General features: G+C 40.9%; 1 protein-coding gene across 1 annotated transcript; it reads left to right on the forward strand.

The window, feature by feature from the left end:
• The first annotated feature begins 11,355 nt into the window (after positions 1–11,355).
• On the forward strand, positions 11,356–20,485 carry fam20a (FAM20A golgi associated secretory pathway pseudokinase). The gene is given in 12 exon segments (XM_061705885.1): positions 11,356–11,891; positions 14,749–14,942; positions 15,030–15,080; positions 15,474–15,552; positions 15,626–15,718; positions 16,913–17,028; positions 17,816–17,996; positions 18,068–18,177; positions 18,999–19,080; positions 19,192–19,251; positions 19,615–19,702; positions 19,704–20,485. Coding segments are annotated over 12 exon segments (1,587 nt in total). The 5' UTR covers positions 11,356–11,541; the 3' UTR covers positions 19,887–20,485.
• Positions 20,486–20,701: the final 216 nt, after the last annotated feature.

A 20,701-nucleotide genomic window follows, 5' to 3' on the forward strand; every position in this document is an offset into this window, starting at 1 on the left:
ACAGCTGAAATAATGCGGTTGCACAAGGGTGCACACCCTCATATGACTGGGATGTGACTGTGTTCAGAATTAACCAAATTCCATTTAAACTCATGTTAAATAGGGAGTCAGCACACACCTGCCACTATTTGAAGTGCCTCTGAGTAAACCCAAATAATTGAATTGTTTTTGTTTGTACAATAACATGGAATTCTTGGAAAGGACATATCAGACTGAGGTCAGAGGGGCCTCTGTCAAAACGCTCTGGTGCTTCAGGTAATCCTGACCTTACTTGGTTGTAGGGTCAACTCCTCTAAATGTTGTCAACTCCTCACAAAACATGTTGTACCAAATCACTTTAAGCATGTTGGTGATTCTTTGATATACTTCCACTAACTGTCTGTACAATATTTAGGAGTGGAGGTTTACGAGTAAAAAAAAAAACACTCAATAGCCACAGCATTAGGTACACATGCATGAGGTGTATCAAAGATTCTACCCTTTATATTTTTAAGATCATAAAGGTGCATTTTGATTGACACAGTCAGAAAGGCATCCATTTAACAATATTATTGTGGTTGTAGTTAGCAGTAGTGAAGTGCACTGCATCATTCTGAGGGTTGTTTCTAATGTTGCCTCTCGGAGCTAACTGAGGTGACCAAAGTAATTAAAAAACGTAACTTAAAAAACACTAAAGAAAATACCTCTCGAACATTAAAAAATGTGTATTGCTATCTTGCTTGGTATAATTGCCAGTAGATTCTGCAAGGAAAGGAAATGTTGCAACTGGGTCCTATTTACATTTTATTGTTGCCATAATTCTAAAAGGCTGCACTGTTTTTATCCTAAAATGACCCCCCCCATATTTTATGTATGGAAAATGTGGTCAGTGAAAATGTTGGTTTAGCGCAAGTGAGAAACCCTACATATAGTATGTTACATCCATCCAGCCATCCATTTTCCTGGTTAGGTCACGGGGCGCTGGAGCCTATCCCAGCTGACTTTGGGCAAAAGGCGGACTACACCCTGAACTGGTCGCCAGTCAGTCGCAGGGCACATATAGACACAGACGACCATTCACACTCACATTCACACCGCCACTGAGTGGGAACTGAACCCACGCTGCCTGCACCAAAGTCAGGCGAGTGTACCACTACACTATCAGTAACGTTAGTATGTTGCAATGATGCTTTATTTTCACTGTGTGTCTTGTTATTCAGGGAGCCAAAACAAAAGCAACAACGCCTCACTGCAGCTGTGGGTCACATGAGGTCGCGATCAAAAAGTCAGACCGTGGATTTGATTCGTGACTGCTGCCGCGACGTTCCTTGCTCACCGTGCCGCCGTGTTGGATGTTGCAACTTAGCCTCTCATTGGCCAGATCCTCAGCTATTCCACAGACTGAGAGATCCGTCCATCCACTGACCTCTTGTCATACATATTTCATATTTCTACTGAAGTTCATAAGTCTGGAGTAGTTTCCTAGAGGAGTTCCACGCCTACGTCTTCTGTACACATTGAATCCAATGATGTATGAGCCAGCATAAACACACAGGCTGTACAGTCTGGGTGTGCAGATGTGCATATTTTATCACCTCACGCTCTTGTGTTACATCTTCAGCTCTCCAACTATGAATGCTATTTCTTCTGTGGTTTGATTCATTCCTCAAAGTTGACAGTGTATTTTATTTTACAACTCAGAAACCTGTTTTTCATTAGATTCTTATTTGGGAGGTTTTAAGGAGTCGTTTTCATGTCTGTGAGAAACCTGCAGAGGGATAGCTCTTAAACTGATTTCAGAGAATGATAAAATACATTGACGGCACACACTTGGTGAGATGAAGGAAGTTTGTGCTGCAGTATTTCACCGACATTACAATGCTGAGCTTTCCAAGAGTCCATTTTAAAAAGATGACTGCAATTTTTTTTTTTAGCCCAGAGGTTTAAACTGCATCAGTGAATCTGAGTGGAGAAAAAAAAAAAAAACTGATTTGCCGCAAGGCAACATGAACTGATGAATGAATTGTTGTTTTAGGCCAGTCCATGTAGGGTATATATACACTGTTCCAAATTATTATGCGAATAATAATTTTCTCAGATCTCCCAAAAATAGTTGATACAAATGACAGTATAACATAACATGTCAAGTTATATTTTGACATAGGACCCCTTATTTGATAGCAGTTTCACAATTTTTACATCCATTTAACTTGTGAGTTTTTGGATTGTTTCTGCTTGAATTTGTCACGATCGGCAATGCCGTAAGGGCAGATCCCAAAAAATAGACTCCAGGTCAGAGGTCCGAACAATTTTAATTAAATGGCAGAGCATGTGATGGCGAGACATACGAAACTAAAGGAACTCACAACCAGAGAGAATCAAAAACAGATCACGCAGGGAGACACGACAAACGGTCCGTGTGGTATAATCGTATTGAGCCTAAATTTGGACAGCGGTCATAACGCCGGCAAAAACGAGTGAATATTCCGACGCCCACACACTGTCACGGTGCCCCCTAAAAAGGCTGATGATTACAATGCATGACAGGTGCGTCACCGATGTCCACGCCCACCCAGACACTGCAACACAAAGAAAAACAACTTGAAACATTGTGATGCTGCATTGTCATGCTTGAATATGATTTTGTTCATGAAAGCACGGTTATTGTTTTGGTACCATGGAAGAAAGTGGTCAATTAGAACAGTGTAATTATTAGAATTAGGATTATAAGGAATTTGTCCCGGTCTTGGGCCGGTTGACTCGACTTTTTAAAAGCGTCACAGGGCCAATGAAATAGCGAGTGGAAAACATAAACAGTACGTTGACTACCACATCACACAGCCTCATTGCTGTCGAAACTGATTATTAACCGGCTCGTAATCTCTAACACTACCATACAATCTCCCATATGAGTCTCTGTTGACCAATCAACAGTGCGTCTGGGGTGAATACCTCGGTAGCAGTTTTGACAATGGAAAATGTAGTGACAAACAATATCTGGTGTAGACGGGCCTTGAAAACGGACTTTGAAAACAACAGTGACACTCAGCCTGTACAATTTCAGTAAGCCACAGCTATGTGCCTTTCCAGAACTGTGTTTAGCGGTGTGGGGTTGGTGCACTGCGACCGCTGCCTATGTGTATGTGCACAAGGGAAGTGAAGTAAACAGTGGCGGATGAGGCTTTTACTTTCTGACAAATAGTATGGGATTGTGACACAACATAATAAGTGAAAAGGTACCAATTTTGTTTCAAAAGTCCAAAATATCCCGGTTTATACTAGCGACTAAATCGCCTCCTCTACAAAACACACAATGGTGAAACTGATTTAGATTTTACACAGGGCACTTTGTTGCATTTTTTTCTTATTTTTCTTGTGTTGGGGATAGCAGCTAGGTGAATGTGTGTTAAAACAGGCCTCAGATCAGTGACGTGTGGTGAGGTTCATGGCCGGTGATGCACTAATCTTAGTCAGAATCACAAATTTATGATCCAAACAGAGTGGCATATTTGTCATTGAATGGCTGACAGAAAATGTTCCCTATCAGTAAATGACAGAAATGTTTAACGATCGAAATACATTCGTCAACGGGGGTGGTGGTGGTTAATTCCCACCCAAAAACACCCGTTGAGTAATCCCCAAAAGTTGAATCGAGGCAACTGGACTTTTCATGGTTATTGAAAATGTTGTTGTCTTCACCAATCAAGAAGAGTTCAGGTGCCTCGATTCAACTTTTGTGGATTACTATGACCTGGTGTATGTAAACAGAGATGTAAAACTTCACATTTTTTGGGTTAGGAAAAATTAGATTTGACGTCCTTGAGTTGGCCGAGAAGCATTTTGTCCTCGCAGCCTTAACAGATGGCTCGGTTGGGCTTTGGACAACGAATGGCGATAATGTGGGTTCTTTTGGACACGACTGGATGTGGAATATCACTGAGCCAACAACATACCAGAGGTGAACCTCATAGATTTGTCTGTATTGGCTCAATCTCAAGTAGGACCAAATGTTTAAGAACGTACTTAGAATAACTGTGGTTGCTTCATCCGTGGCCAAACTATGTATTAATAGTTAAGACATCAGGGGAAAACAAAAAAAAATGACTGGTATTTTTAATGAGCCCACTGAGGGTTAACTATGTGACCCACCAGTGGTATACAAATTCCAAAGAGGGTGCATTGTGAGCATAGTCATAAACAAAGTCATATAAATGCTAAAAATGACTGAAAACACACAGATGTTAAGGATATCAAATTATATAGTCTTCTGAGGATAACAGGGCAGGCTTTTCTCAGGATCTAAATAAGATTCAAGAAGAGATGTGTTAGAGCAGTGAGCACCTTTTCCAGGAACTTAGTAGTAATTGGGGAAGTTAGAGGGGATATAAAAGGGCTATACACCCCTTATTCAAATGCCAGGTTTTTGTGATATATATAAAAAAAAAAACACAAGACCAAAATAAATCATTTGAAAACTTATTCCACCTTTAATTTGATCTTAAGTTAAGATGTTCGAGTGGGCTTTTCCTAACATTTTTGTTTTTTGCTTTCTAACAAAAGCCTAAACATTTTCTGCTAAAACTGACTGCTATTTCAAATTGTTTCAAATTATTTCAAATTGCTTCCACGTTGGCTAAGGGCCCAAATCCATCTGAAGAAAAACTGATGTAAAGATTCCTGTAGCACCCTCAATGTCGCTGTCAGCCTTTTGGCAGTCTCCCTGACCAGTGTTCCTCTGCTCTTTGCATTAATTTTGGAGGGACGTCCAGTTCTTGGTCATATCACTGTTGTGCCGTATTTCCTTCACTTGAAAATCGAAATCTCACTCGAAATCTCTTGGAAATTGTCTTGCAGCCTTCTCCTGACTGATTCCTTTGAACAATGAGTTCCCTCTGACGCCACAGAATCTCTCTGCAGACCATGGCTTGTGCTGCAAGATGTGACTACAAAAATGTGATGAAACACCGACTAGAACAATGGAATTATATTTGCGGTTAATCAGAGGCACTTTAAATGGTTGCAGGTGTGTGCTGACTCCCATTTAAGATGAGTTAGAATGTGATTGGTGGTTAATTCAGAACATAGCCACATCCCTAGTTATAAGATGTCTTGCTGTTATTTTCTTCTATCCCAAAAGCCTGACATTTGAATAGGGGTGTGTAAACTTTTTAAAGCTACTATAGGTGTCTTGTTCAAAGGGGACTCAAATCTAAGTCCCATATTCTTGACCACTTGGTCACAGGACTGTTTGTCCCTAGAATACACTCACTCGTCATGTTCTCGCTCCTTTCACAGACCAAGTCTGACTTAAGTTCATAAACTCGGGTTTGGCTCAATATTTTGACATTTTTTAGACATGTGTTGGGTATAACAGTTACCACAAACAAGAAGCAGTTGAAGAGAATACCAAAAACAGCAAAGGTTTGGCTGCAGAGTGAGAGATGTGCATGGCACCAGAACAGAGAAGATTCTGTGGGTTCATGTTATGATTTAACTCATTCGATGATGTTCATGAGAAGTCCAGAGTCTTTCGCAAAGTATCACAAGCCGAGACAATGAAGCAAAAAGCAATAGCAAAACAACAACCAAGTAATCATCTATTGGTTCTATACCCACAGAGAGAGAGTTATGCGACACTGAGAAGAGAGCTTGTAGTGATGCCAAGCAAGCCCAAAAGGGAATTGAGGAGCTCCACTCCCTGAGACCAAAGTACACAAGACCAATCCTGTCCTGAGGGTAAGTACTTTAGTGCAACAACAGACGTTTTGCACACATAAACAAAAGGTCCCAAGCTCAATGTTTCCATTTAATCACCTTTTACCCTTTAAGAATTCAGTTTATTGCTGAGTGGAGAACATCTGGAGTTGCAGATGTTTTAAATGGCAGTCATACAGGGGTGTGTGCACTTATTGTGTCTGCAAACAATTTGTTTTATTTTCCTGTCACGGATAGCCTGTTGCGTCGAGAATCGAAATTGGGCGCTCTTCAGCCACACCCTTGCAGACATAACACACCAAGGTTATAATACTAGTTTAGGATTCTTCATCAGTTTTAGTTTTTATTTCATTTGACTTTTCGGTTTTCAAATTCAGTACATTTTAATTGGTTTATTGAGCTGGTTTGCTAGTATGTGTTATTTTTTTTCATAATAGTTTTTTTTATTATTCTTATTATTAGTTTTTTTTAAAAATACTTTTATATGTATATGCGATATTATAAAAGGTCACAATAAGAATTGTGTAGTAAAAACTCAACAAAAGATACTATTTTTAAAAATATATTAATTTACTAACAACTAACAAATTAACAACCAATGTTGGCTGGCCAATAGAGAGCACTAGAGTCACCAAGAAGGCATGAAAATGTTTTAAAGAAAAATGAAATAATAAAATACAAATATTTTAAAATATATGTATGTCGATTTTTAGATGAAGAGGATGAATATGATCTAGTTTATGATAATAATATTTGTTTCGTTCATCTGTGTTGTCTGCTTTGTGACGTGTATCTGCCCCAGGGTGCAAAACTGCTCGTATTTTCTTCTTTTCGGTAAACTAAAATAACCTTGACACACACTACATCATATTTCACTCCAAGTATCTCCATTTGTGCATTAGTAATGTCCAGCATTGGATGGAAGAGGGTACACATTTTGTTGCACAGGCACAGAAGCCTTGGCTTGTAATATAGAAAAGTGAGTGTACTGTACAGTAAATTATGAACGACCTCCGTTCCAGGAGTTTCCACATTGATAGGTTGACCCACTGTGAAGGAAGGTCCCAACTTTCTGGTAAGAATTAGTTTGGGTTGTAGAATAAATAAACTGCATTTCTTCATCTCTCCAACAACAACCTCTGAAAAGTCCATCCATCCATTTTCTGAGCCGCTTCTCCTCACTATGGTCGCGGGCATGCCGGAGCCTATCCCAGCTATCATCGGGCAGGAGGCGGTGTACACCCTGAACTGGTTGCCAGCCAATCGCAGGGCACATACAAACAAACAACCATTCGCACTCACATTCACACCTACGGGCAATTTAGAGTTGTCAATGAACCTACCATGCATGTTTTTGGGATGTGGGAGGAAACTAGAGTGCCTGGAGAAAACCCTCTGAAAAGTAAATTTTTATTTTTCTCTATGAATAATTTCCACGTGTTCAGGTTAAGGCTTATGCACATCCAGCAGTGGTCAGCACAAGCGACTATAAAAGGGTCGATCAAGTCTGGAGGAATGTGCCAATAAGCCGGTGGCCCACTATGGGCAAGTGCTGTGGCTGCAGACCGCCACTGTTTGCCGGAGGTTGTCCGCAAAGAAAGGAAGGAAGAGGAATGACTTCTATTTTAGGGTATTTGATGTGGGGAAAATCCTCCAATTGAGGCGATATACAGTATATTTTTCATTGTATGGGTTGGGCTACACGAATACATGTGTCTTCATTGCCTCTGTGTTACTTTCTGTTAAACTGTGATTCGATGTCTCGTTGTGAGTTTGTGGCCAAGAGTGCCAAGATTGTCTCGACCGACTGCTGTGGGCTTGTAAAAGATGTTAAAAAGATCTTCTGTCAAGGGGAAATGCAAGGAATGCTTTGATGGGGATGTCTCGCTGCTTCATACACTATTCATAAAATGCACAAAGCTACCAAGGCAGACTAAAACCTCCCCCACCCCAGGAAATATTGGAAGTGTAAATAATCTACTTCAGAGTCACACGGTCTATATTACCTGTATAAAGAAACAATAAAGACACATTCAGAGACTTGTTTCTAAATACATCATACATGACTGAATATAGTAGTTGCTGAAAACGTGCAAAGTCTGAGAATTGTGTAGTACTGAATTGTGGAGATATAGTGTTAAATAGTTTTTGACTATTTAGGTTTTCCTGGGCACGGTGTCCGACTGGTGAGAGCGTCTGCCTCACAGTTCTGAGGTCCACGGTTCAATCCCCGGCCCCGCCTGAGTGGAGTTTGCATGTTCTCCCCGTGCCTGTGTGGGTTTTCTCCGGGCACTCCGGTTTCTTCCAGGTTAAATGACAACTTTAAATTGCCCGTAGGTGTGAATGTGAGTGCGAATGGTTGTTTGTTTGTATGTGCCCTGCGATTGGCTGGCAACCAGTTCAGGGTGTACCCCGCCTCCTGCCCGATGATAGCTGGGATAGGCTCCGGCATGCCCGCGACCCTAGTGACGAGAAGCGGCTCAGAAAATTGATGGATGGATGGATAGGTTTTCCTGATTTTTGGGGGGTGTGGCTAAAACAGGGCCCAGTGGATTCACTTGGGGCCTGGCCTGTTTCGCCCCTCCTCCACTATAATTAGAACTGGAGCACCTTCGTTCTAATATAAGAGCCAGTGCGTGGACCGGGGTTTCGCGTTGGCATGACCACTTTAGAGAGCCTCGTTGTCGGCTAGAAGTGCATGCACATCACGGAGACAAAGGCAGAGGAGTGAAGGAGGGGGGGGGGGGGCGGTGAGGGGTTCGGACTGCGCGCGAGCGTGGCCACTTTAGAGCGCCTCGATGTGGCGTGAAAAAGCCGCGTGACGGCCCGGTGAGATTTATCCCAGTCACCGGAGCCTTCAAGCTTATATATTTTTGCGACTAAAATATGTAGTTGGCACACGTGTAGGCATAAGAAAGATGTGTTTTTCCTCGTACAGCGAAGCATTGAGCAGCTTTTCATAAAAATGTGTAATGTGAAAACCTTAGCAGTGGTAGTTCAAAACCACGTTATATATTTTTTAAAAGCTCCCTTGGCTGCAAATATGTTTCTCCATGAGCATATAATATGCAAGAAAATAGCCTGAAGTCTCCCCTCTCTGGAACAGTGTAAACATATAAATCACATAATGTTATTTTAGATTTCAGCTTTAATTAATGGGTAGCCGCCGATAAAGTCTCTCAACACTGCAGTGCGGGCGTTCCTTACTACTTACTACTTTTTTAGCCTTACATTTTCCACTTAACACTCAACATATAGAGCTCAATTGTCTAATACTGTGAACAGATTTCAAATGTCAGGCTCATCGTTGACTGTTACATTATCATTTCAATATTGTACAGATTTTCTTTCAAACACAGCACGTGTGTCTTATCATCTCCGTTTAACTACACAAGCTGGTGTTTCCTCTTTCGTCTGTTCTCCCACCGTTCGCAATGCGCTCGTCTCTTAAAAATTTTTTTTTTTTTTCAGCAGAGGGGGTTCAGTGACGAACACAAACAGGCCAAGTGTCGAGTGCACGCTTGCCTCCTCGGCCACATTAACTATTGACGTTGTTCAAGTCCTTCACATTATGGAGTCACTCATCAGCCATCAGCACATATGCAACAGGTAATACATATTAACAAGGGATTACATGTTCCCTCTAAAAGGCCAATAAAAATACAGTTTTTCCTTTTTGAGCCTTACATACTGTTGATTTTTCATGCAAACATAGTATGTTCACGTTTGATGTGGGCCAAGAATATCCTCGTAATAAAATCAAATTATAAACTCAAAACCTTTTCAAAATGGATTAATAGCCTGTCTGACAAGGGTAAATGGATGATTCATCTTTAAGCAATGTTTCAGAGAAAAGGGAAAATGGATTTATGTTTTTTACAGGTGCAGAGCTTGTGTTGAGGCACTCTGACATCTGTATGACTTCTGTTCCGTATGTTTCAAATTTGACCCAAAGAGTACGTAAATGTTGAAATCATGTAATTCCTACAAAATGTTTTGAATTAAAAATTGCCATGTTCTCAGACTGTTTACTCAGGTCAAAGAAGAAAACGCTCTCTGTCACTTTGTAAGATTTATAAGAAACATCTACCCACTCACTTTCTGTGTATGTCCACTTGTGAGTTTGTGATGGAAGGATCTGCGTGCTCTAATCTGGTCAAATGGCAAGCTCGCAAAAGTCCTCTCACTTTGTTTTCCCTCCAGAAAGAATAAAACAACTCCCAGACACTGACGTGCAGCTTTTTCTCCACCCACACCCACGCGCACAGACGCACAAACACCCAAACAGACGACACGTTATGAAATACCGCAACAACAACGCATGCAGGTCTGTTGGGTGAAGAGCTTCATTACCTCGGTTTGTAGGAGCTGAAAAGAGCAAATGTAGCCAAGAAAATTAGTGTTTTCACAAGAACCAGGCCGGGGGGTTCGGGGGGGGGGGGGGGGGGGGGGGAGAAAAAGGTGGCCTGTGAGCCAGGCAGCGTGATGTTTTCTCTACTCGTTGCCGTACATGAAGTTGAGCAACAACCTGCCGATGGATTTTTCCAGTTTGGCAATTGAGCAACTTCTATGTAAGAGGGAAAGTGAAAGGTGAGGGAATTGCAAGAACTCAGTAGGGTGGAGGTCTGTGAAGATGATGAAAGCTGGAAGAATAATTGGCAATATCTATTTTAATAGTTCATACCTACATATGGGGACCAGTGTGGCAATAAAACAAACTAAACCAATTACTCCTCCCTAACTTAGCTTTGGGCAAGGCCTTGTCATCTTTTGAAAAATAGTTGCTGGAAGGGTTGGAAAAGTCGGTAAATACAGTACACAGAAGACCCCCGCATATTTGCAGTTCGGCGTTCTCGAATTCACCTATTTGCAAACTGGATTTGTTTTTAACCTATCCCCCATTCTTTCCATTTTTATGACCCGATCATACACTTATTGAAGTTTTTTTTTGTTTGTTTGTTTTTTTTGCCCCGTCCGCTTCTTATTTGCAGATTTTGGCTATTGGCAGTTAGATCGGCTGCCAAATGGCTAAGTTGGCAACACTGACTTTGCTTTTGTGAACTAGCTCCTCTCTTCGCAGCCATCTTGTTGATGAAAGCAATGCACGGCAGCTATAGCGACAATGGATTCATATTCAATCTATTTCAAACGAATTTGGTTGAATTCCTTTCCATTAAAACGGGTCTATTTAGGTTGACAGATTGTAAAAGATTAATAATTTTCATGGTATTTAGGGATGGACATGGTTGTTATGTTTAACTGGCATTATGATTTTGATGGTTCCGTGGAAAAATTTGTCCCCTTAAGGGGTCCTTGGACACAAAAAGTATGAAAACGTCTGCTATAATGTAGAGGACACGTGCCATAGAAAAATGATGGGTGGAAGTGGCAACTCAAAGGAGCCCAGGAAATAACGGGAACTACGGAACACCAGTGCGGATACATACAAATGACTAAAAGCAAAACTCGTACCTGCACAACTGCAAATTGAGACAGCCTAACATGCTCTCCTTCAGATCTCCACCCCCAGTGTGGGAATCATGGACCCACCCCTCGAGCGCTCCTAATGGGTGTTTCCATACCTGCACACCTCCGCCCCTTCCTCTCTCTCCCTCGCTCTCCCACTCTGATGCACACTGTCTCTCCCTCCCTCACGCTCAGTGCTGCAGTTCACGGGAAGCAGCCCAACTGTCAGCGACTTTTGCCGACACACGCTCGCTCTCAGTCCTTCGGAGAGAGCACTCAGAGACTGAGTGCGCCAGTAGCGTCCATCCGTGCAGTGATGCCGCGCCGGAGAGAGCCCTTCTAATCAACTTCTTGTTCCCGGTTTCTCTTTCCCTCTCAATAATGAGAAAATACCGTCTCCTCTTGGCCGTAACCCTCACCGCCCTCTTCTCCGCTGACCTCTACTTCATTCTCCTGCCAAAGCTGCGGAGCGCGGGAGTAGGATCGGGACGTTTCTGTCCGTGCCGCCGCCGCAACAACTTCAGCTTCCCCGGTCAGTTCTCCAGCTGGATTTCATTCACGCTCCAGGACACGGGCCCTTCTGGACTCAGCAATGGAGGCTCCAAGCTTGACGGCTTGTTCGCCCATCCTCTGTATAACATCCAGAACCCCACGCTGGGGCCAGAGGAGAGGCTGCTGCAGGTGGAGCAGCTGATGGACTACTACAAGAAAAAGGTGTCACGATGGGAAAGGTCAGCTTCTGTCTTATTAGAGCTTTGATTCCCAACCACTGTGCCCTGAAAGATCGTAGGATATTATCCAAGTTCACTTAATTGGTCAGAAAATGATTGCTTATTTACAACAAATAATGTTCATCTATCTACGACAGCGACCTATAGTGACAGCAGAACAACTCAATTGTCTGATACTAGATTGCAGAAGGTACAATTATCCACATGTCGCCGCAGAGATTTTTCTAATGAAAAGTCACAAAAGGAGAAATAACAAGTTTTTTTTTAACCCATTTTTAGCAGTGTAATTTTCCTTGCTCCTTCAGTTCCTACTTAACTGGAACACATGAGAGGGAGCACATTGGTCCTATCGTGGCCTCCCTCCACTGGGTGCCTATATGTTAAAGTTCATTTTAAGATTAATCTTTTTGCTTTCAAATCTCTAAATGGTCTTACCCTGCCGTACCTCTCCGAACTGCTCTATTCCAAAAAACTCCTGCCCTGGTGCCTCAGGTCAGCTGACCAGCTTGCCCTTGGAGGTGCTGAAGTCCAAGCAGAGGAGTTTGTTTTCTTTTCACTTTTCCACTATGTATATTTGTTACAGAAATTCACATTTCAACCAAAGATTGTGGAGGGGTGTGGCACAGACCAGAGAATAAACTTAAATTTAGGTGCTCGTCTGCATTTTGGATGCATTTATGATTGTGATCAAAATGCTCCAAGATGACAGACACTAAGCATCTTCAGGACACTGATGTTTGGCTTTGTCAGCTCTGCTTGTTTATTAAAATAAATAATAAAACATAACATAATATTTGTGCAGCTCACTATTTAGCACATCCCAGGTGTCGACCCTTCCCCAAATTGAACCCTAACTATCTTGGCACACATATTTACCCAACCAAGCGGTCCATGCTTCATGTGTCCGTTATTTTAAGGTGTTTACTGAGAAATCCCTGTTTTATTTTTTCTTCTCTGCTGATGTTTAAAGCAATAATAGGTAGTTATGTTGCCTTGAAATGAGTGCTTTAACATACGTTTGATGGTATATATCATCTTTATCATTGACATGGTGACTCAACGTCACCTTCTTTAGTAGTCTATAGGAGTTCTTTTTTGAGAATCCCTGCTCCACTTGTTGCAAATGTTACTGAGAAGGACATATTTGACATATTTGGCCACATCTGAGTATGAAAGCATGTACAGAGGGGCTCGGCAGTAGTCAAGCGGCAGAGTCGCTGATTTTACGGCCGTTCAACCCAGCGCACACAAACACCCGGCAATATAAATACTCTATGCATCAGTGTGTGATAACGGATGCACACCCACTGCCATAAAATCACGTAGACAACCACGTTGAGTGTTTGCTTTGGGGCAAAGTGATTAAGGCAACGCTTGGCAAAACGTGCGTCATCCGAGTCCACACCACAAACATGTTATTCTGAGATCCCACGTCTGGCTCACTTGTAGGTAAACAGGATTTTTAAAGAATTGACGCCCGTCCTCATCTGTGGGAGTACAAAGCTGTCTTGGCTTGTGCCGCCGTCTGTCTGCTCATTCAGCAAGATTGGGAGATTTTTGGACCCTTGAGGTGGAAAGGGAGAAGAATTATGAGCAGTTGAGTTGTACTTTATGGCTATTTTTTCTTCTCTGCTGACGTTTAAAGCAATAATATGTAGTTATGTTGCCTTGAAATGAGTGCTCTAACATACGTTTGATGGTATATATCATCTTTATCATGGTGACATGGTGACCCTACGTCACCTTCTTTAGTATTCTATAGCAGTTTTTCACAATGTTTTTTGAGCCAAGGCACATATTTTATATTGGAAAAATCTGACGGCACACGACCAAACAAAAATGTCACAAAAAGTATGAAATAATGATGATCTTGTCTCAATTTACTTGCAAATGTACTTACTCTGTGTGAAATTTGGGCATGTTTATTTGGACACAAACGTTGTTATTCTGTTGCATGAATGGCATACAAAGTTTGACTCTACCTTGTGTCATCTAGTGGAAGAGCATTTAATTCCCTGCCAGGCACTGTATTTCGCTGGCAAACAAAAACAAAGACACATTTGAAGGAAATATTTCATTTTCTACAATATTATTAAAATATTTTTAGCAAAATAAAAAAAAACTCAAGTATTAGTAAAATAAACTAGTCAAACAAGTATTGTATTAAATAATATTCGTTTAATTAATTATAAATTAATTATTAACAGCATGTGCATGAGCATGAATTTTTATTTTATTATTATTTTATTATTAAAATAATTCTGCATAAAATATACAGAAATATAAATAAACATTTTATGTAATTGGTCAATTAAATTAAATAATTATAAACAATAACATTTAAAATGGGCATCATTGTTTTATTAAAACAAAAATTTTATATAAAATACAAAAATATGAATGCATACACAGTTTCACATTTTATGAACTAAATGGTTAATTAATTAAAATAAAATTAATTATGAACACTGCAATTTTAAAATCACCATGAATTATTATTTCATTAACAAACTAAACAATTTTACAGAAATCATAAACAATCACGTGAAAAATGAGCATGAATTAATATTGTGCTGTTAATTTTTGGGCTTGATTGATGCTTTTGATCTTTATGCTTTTATTTTCTTGAAGGTGACCTTGGGTTACTTGAAAGGCGTTTCCAAATTTTTTAATTTTTTTTTTAAACTAACTTACTAACATAAAATTTTAACTGACTACCTCATCTACAAATGACCTGACGCAACTGTCTTTTTTCAAAATCAAAATCAAAATGTGGCCCTTGTGCACAGACGTTTGCCCACTTCTGCTGTAACGTAACAAAATGTACGGTCAACCTGTCATTGTTGTTCTTCTTCAGACACAAGAAGTTATACAATGAAGCCGCGGCGGCCTCCAACATCTCTGTGACCGAACACCAAGGGGCCTTCGACGCTGACGCCAGCTGGCTCAAGTTCCACTCGGGAATAAGTCGCCACGCTCTGTACTCCCGCCACGACCCCGCTATTGCACAGCTGGTCCTGGACATGCGTGACATGACGGTGGTCAACGCAGGTGACCGATGGACTACAGTCACACAAAAATTCTCACTACTTGCATGTGTTAGATTAGCTATCGTGGCAATTATCTCAATTCTTCCAGATTACACTCAAGATGAGAAGGCTCTGAAAGGAGCGTGTGACTGCAGCCAAGGTAAGGTCAGTTCACCTTTAAATTTACAGTAACCTCTCGTACAGTACACTTAAAGTTTATGCTGCATTATAACTGAGTATAATTTCTGACTTAAATCTCACCATCTTGTGTTGATGGTCTCCAATGACACATTTGTCTCAGTCTGACCCTCTTTGTAAACACAAAAGACAGGATTTCATGTGGTGCCTGTTAATTATTAATGCCAAATGGGACAGAATGTAACCAACTAACTCCCTGCAGCCCTCAGTTGTTGCATGAGAACAGTCCAGCTAGTTTCACAAATATCCTCCAGACTGTTTTTTCTTTTGTTTTGTTTTTTTGGTGGGTGGGTGAGTTCTACAAGTGACCCATTCCAAGAAGTTTAAGGGTAAGGTTCTCTGTCTCTCCATCCAGTGGTGAAGCCGAGTGGACACCACCTGAAACTGGCACTGAAAATGCAGAACTTTGGCAAGGCCATGTTCAAGCCAATGAGGTGAGCTCACATTTGCTGAGCCTCATTTACGATTTTCACACCAGTAAAAGATGTTTTTGTGCGTGTGCATCAGGCAGCAGAGGGACGAGGAGACTTCCGAAGACGTCTTCTACTTTGTCGATGTCCAGAGACACAATGCGGAGATTGCGGCTTTTCACCTGGACAGGTACGTAATATGCTTTATTTCTTTGTTATAGTAAGCACATTGGGAAATACAAGTGGTTTAGGGTTTCTAATGCTCATCTAATCTCTCGACTGCACAGTAGTTGAGGCAGGGTGATTACTTAAGTACAGTCATGTGGAGGAGACAGTATCATTAAGGCACTTACCACAAAGATGCAAAATTCAGCACCAGACAGCAACAAAGATGTCATCAAAAAAGAATGTCACACTCTGTGGCTGTAATTTCACCCAGACTGTTATTATGCTCCAAACTTCTCCCTTACCACAAGTGAGATAGACACATTCCCTCTTTACACTCTTATTTTCATGTATTTCTCGGTTTGGCCTGAGGTCTTTCTCATTAACGCTCACAATCTCGATTCGCACTCTTCCAGCGTCACACTCGAATTGTTTGATCAATGACTAAAATGCGGCTCTGGGGGAATGAACGGCTCTTTAGATGGCACACAGAAGCATTGGAACTACAGTCGCAGTAGTTACAGCGAATAACATATACATTCAAAACGTTTGTTTTGGCTACCAATTTGTCATGAACGGCCATCCAAGATCTAAGAATTTTTCTGTGGAGAAAAACTGTATGCAGTTTAAAGTGACTAGTAGTGCGATAATCTGGGACAATGTTGATTGTGCAAATGTTGCAGATACTCCTCAGTCAGTGTGCAAAAGGGGCAGATGCTACTCTGGCATGAGTGGCCAGTATTGGTCAACAACAGATATGCAAATAGTACAGCGTGGCGAGACTACTACAGTGACTGCACGAGTAATATATAATTGGCCCGACAGAAATGTGACAACAAACTCAAGACAAATAACACGGCACAATGCCACAGGTGTCGCAAGGATTATCCTGGCAAAGAAGAAGTGCTCACTGACACAAATTAGACAGATTTGTGAACAATATGAAAGAATAATATCTAGGTCTATTATTGTCATTTGCTTTTTTTTGTAAACGCTCAGGGAGGAAAAGTCGACTGAAATCGGATTTTTGTGAATAAAATCGAGAGATTTCACACACGATACTGTATGTAGTTTGGTATTTTGAAGCATCCTATATATTTTTTTTTGAAGAAGAAAATCACGTTCATATGAAATGAGACTTTTTTTAACAAAAAAGAAAAAAAGAGAAGAAGGTTTTACTTACAATGACGGTTTTTGTGGATGTGACATTTTGTGTTAGGATCCTGGACTTCCGCCGAGTTCCGCCGGTGGTTGGCAGGTTTCTGAACCTCACCGGCGAAGTGCTCCAAGTGACCCGAAATGACGACCTACGGGCTGTCTTTTTCACCTCACCTGGTAAAAAAACACAACAAAAAGAACAAAAATCAATAGTTTAGTGGGCTGGTGTGGGGCTACAGATCCGACATTTATGTATTTAGCTAGCTTTTATTGTAGTTTACCTTGACATTTGAGCTCGGCTTCGTTATCTTCTTCGACGATGCTGTGTTATTCATTGGGGAATTGACGCCATCTAGTGGGCAAGTAATAGATAGGTAGATAGATAGAATGTCTTTCAGGAAGCCAAATATAAAAAAATATATATATACTGTACAAATATGCCAAAGGGCTAAACACGCCTCCCAGGTGCAAATGACAGGACAGAGAAGTTTAAAATGTGGCAAAGCGAAGCTGGCCGGATGAAATAAAGCTGTATAACAGATATAATCCACTAATATATCTCACATGATAATATTTGTAAACCACACAATGCGATTTCCGTGGAAATTGTGTGTGAATGCTGGAAACTGAAATGGTGTGGAATGAATGGAATTGTTGAAATGTAGACTATGGGAGTGGGAAAATTGTGAAATACAATATAAGGGCAATATTTACAATGGTTTGATTCAGAGGAATGTGGAAGTAGGAGGTCCATACAGTATGTAAAATGTGAGCATTGATTTGCGAATGGAAAATGTGGAATTCTGAAAAATGTGACAATTTGCAAAAAGTGAAAACATATTTCTAATATGTCACTGGTGAGCTGCACAGTTTGAAGCTAATAAATATAAATAATGTTGGTGCAGAATAACATCTGATTGAATGCTCTTCAGTTCTTCTTCTTTTTCTCCTTTTCTGCAACCAGCAAACAACACTTGTTTTTTCGCCAAGTGCCTGTATGTGTGTAAGACTGAATACGCAGTGTGCGGGAGCCCCGACCTACTGGAGGGCTCCCTCTCCGCCTACCTGCCCGGTCTCAGCATCGCCCCCCGCATCTCCATCCCCAACCCCTGGATACGCTCGTACACCTTCACCGGACAGGAAGAGTAAGAATCCTCCATTTCATCCGCCTCAACTAAATTGGAACATTTCATTTGTTGTCAATTTTCTGGAAAAGGTGGCAGGTGAATCCGGCCTACTGCGACACCATAAAGAAGCTTTATCCTTACAGTTCGGGCAACCGGCTCCTCAACATCATTGACATGTCCGTCTTTGACTTTCTTATGGGTATGTTGCTACTCTGCTTAATGATCACTTCATTACAACCCATATACAGTACACTTGTATTTACAAACCATAACAAAGAGCAACTTTAAAAGGAAGGAATTAAAACAAATGGAAGTCCAAGCCAAAACAGAGGGGGGGGGGGGGGGGGGGGGAACAAGATCAAGATGTTGCATGTCGGTATGTGGTAAGTAAAAAAAATAAAATAAAATAATAATTTTAAAAAGTCCAATTATTCCAATGTAATTATTGCATTAATTTAGCTGTTTTTCTTTTCAGATAATTGTTTCATGAAAATATATGTATTTTTTTTATGAATGTTTGATTCGTTACGGCGGAACGGTGGACGACTGGTTAGCACATCTGCCTCACAGTTCTGAGGACCGGGGTTCAAATCCTGGCCCCGCCTGTGTGGAGTTTGCATGTTTTCTCCGGGTACTCCGGTTTCCTCCCACATCCCAAAACATGCAGGGTAGGTTAATTGAAGACTCTAAATTGCCCATAGGTGTGACTGTGAGTGCGAATGGTTTTTGTTTATATGTACCTTGTGAGGATAAGCGGAATGGAAGATGAATGAATGATTCATTATCAATTAAATAACTGGTTGGTTGATTTTTTTTGTAAATAACAAAATATTAAATGTTGGTACAGTAAGCAATTGTTGATATACATTAAAAAATAGTATTTATTTCATTGAACAATTGGACAATTATTAATAATAAACTTATAATTCAATTCAGTATGAATAATATTTGAATTAATGCAGGTAAAATACTGTATTAACTTTCTCTATACATATTTGCCCCCTCTTTTTTTTTTAACAGGCAACATGGATCGACACCACTATGAGATTTTCACCAAATTTGGTGATGAAGGATTTCTTCTTCACTTGGACAATGCCAGAGGGTAAGAGCTAGACATTTATTTATTTGTTTGTTTTATAAAAAAACAAACAAACAAACAAAACTCTGTGCTGGCGTTATCCTATGTGCACACGAAGCTGTGATGTGATTGCAGATTTGGGAAGCACAGCCAAGACGAGATGTCCATTCTTGCTCCGCTATCTCAGTGCTGCATGTAAGTAGAATTCTACAGTGCTTGTTGAAAACAAATTAATGTAACCCATCCATCCATCCATTTCCTGTAGCACTTGTCTGCATTAAGGTTTCAGGTAAGATGGAGCCTATCCCAGCGTGAGGCGTGGTACGCCCTGGTGGTTTTTATTTGTATTGAATTCAGTGATGATGTCACGTACCACTAGAGAGAGCCGTTGTACCGCTTGTGGTATTGGTACCACACTTTGAGAGTCACTGATCGAGAGACAAATGTTCCACACTAGTGTGACTAACATGACTGAATTTTTGTATTTATTCCATCTAGCTTTTGTTGATGTTGCCGTGATATTTGCTCTTTTGCCTCTTTATTATTCATCTCCCACAGGATAAAGCGTTCCACTCTACTAAGGCTCCAGCTGTTGGCCCAACCGCAGTTCAGACTGAGTGACGTCATGAGGGAGTCCCTTCAAAAATGATCCCCTGCAGCCCATCCTGACAGAAGCACACCTCTCCGCCTTGGACCGCAGGCTACTGAAGCTCCTGCGAGCGGTCCAGCGCTGTACGCGGAAGCTGGGCGACGGCCGGGTCATCGCCAATGACTTCATTAGCGCCGCGGTGAACCCTCGTGCCAGCGCAGAGAGCAAAAAGGCCAGGTAGCAGCAGAGGATGAAAGTCTACTCCGCTTCTTAAGACTTCATGATGAAGTGCAGTCGTTTCGATTTTAATGGAACAAGCCAGCGATCAATGCACGATGCTGTGAATCTCACAAATGGGGTCCAGCGAGGGAATCTGGAGAGGTTCCACAGAAAATGCATTGACCAGTGCATTTGTGACAAACCTATTGTTGCACAAGGGCACATATAATATGACTAATGTTATTCAAACAAAAACAGAAAGCACTTAATGTATAAAGAACACAAAAATGGATCATACTTTGACAAAGGAAACAAAGGACTGCTGATATACTCATTAAATTATCTTGTGTTGTTATTCAAGGATGACAGTGATGCACTAGAATGGATGCGCATTTTTGCTTGTGAATATGTTGGAATAAATATCAAAGGTTGGTTTGTCCAATAAACATTAAATAAAGTTGCTTTGTGTGTTTAAAGACTGGATTTTAAAAGCAGTAAGCACCCCTGTGTAATGTGAGGTTTTTGCAACATTAAAAAATGAGACAAAAATAAGTAAGTAGTCCTTTCATAAGCTTTTCCACTTAATAAACTGAAATTATGTGTTTACACACACACACACACACACACATATATATATATATATATGTCCAATAAAAACAAGGTTGAACCTTTGAAGCGGAAGGAATTTTTAATTGTTCCAAATAGCACATTAGTGCTAGCACAAAACCTACAGGCTTCTGATAGAATGCAAAACATGTCAGGTTTTGCGTTCTACCTGAACTTTATTTGGGGTTAATCAGAGGCACTTTAAATGGTCAAAGGTGTGAGCTGCTTTCC

Source organism: Phycodurus eques, chromosome 19 (genome assembly GCF_024500275.1).
Source record: "Phycodurus eques isolate BA_2022a chromosome 19, UOR_Pequ_1.1, whole genome shotgun sequence".
Lineage (NCBI taxonomy): Eukaryota > Metazoa > Chordata > Actinopteri > Syngnathiformes > Syngnathidae > Phycodurus > Phycodurus eques.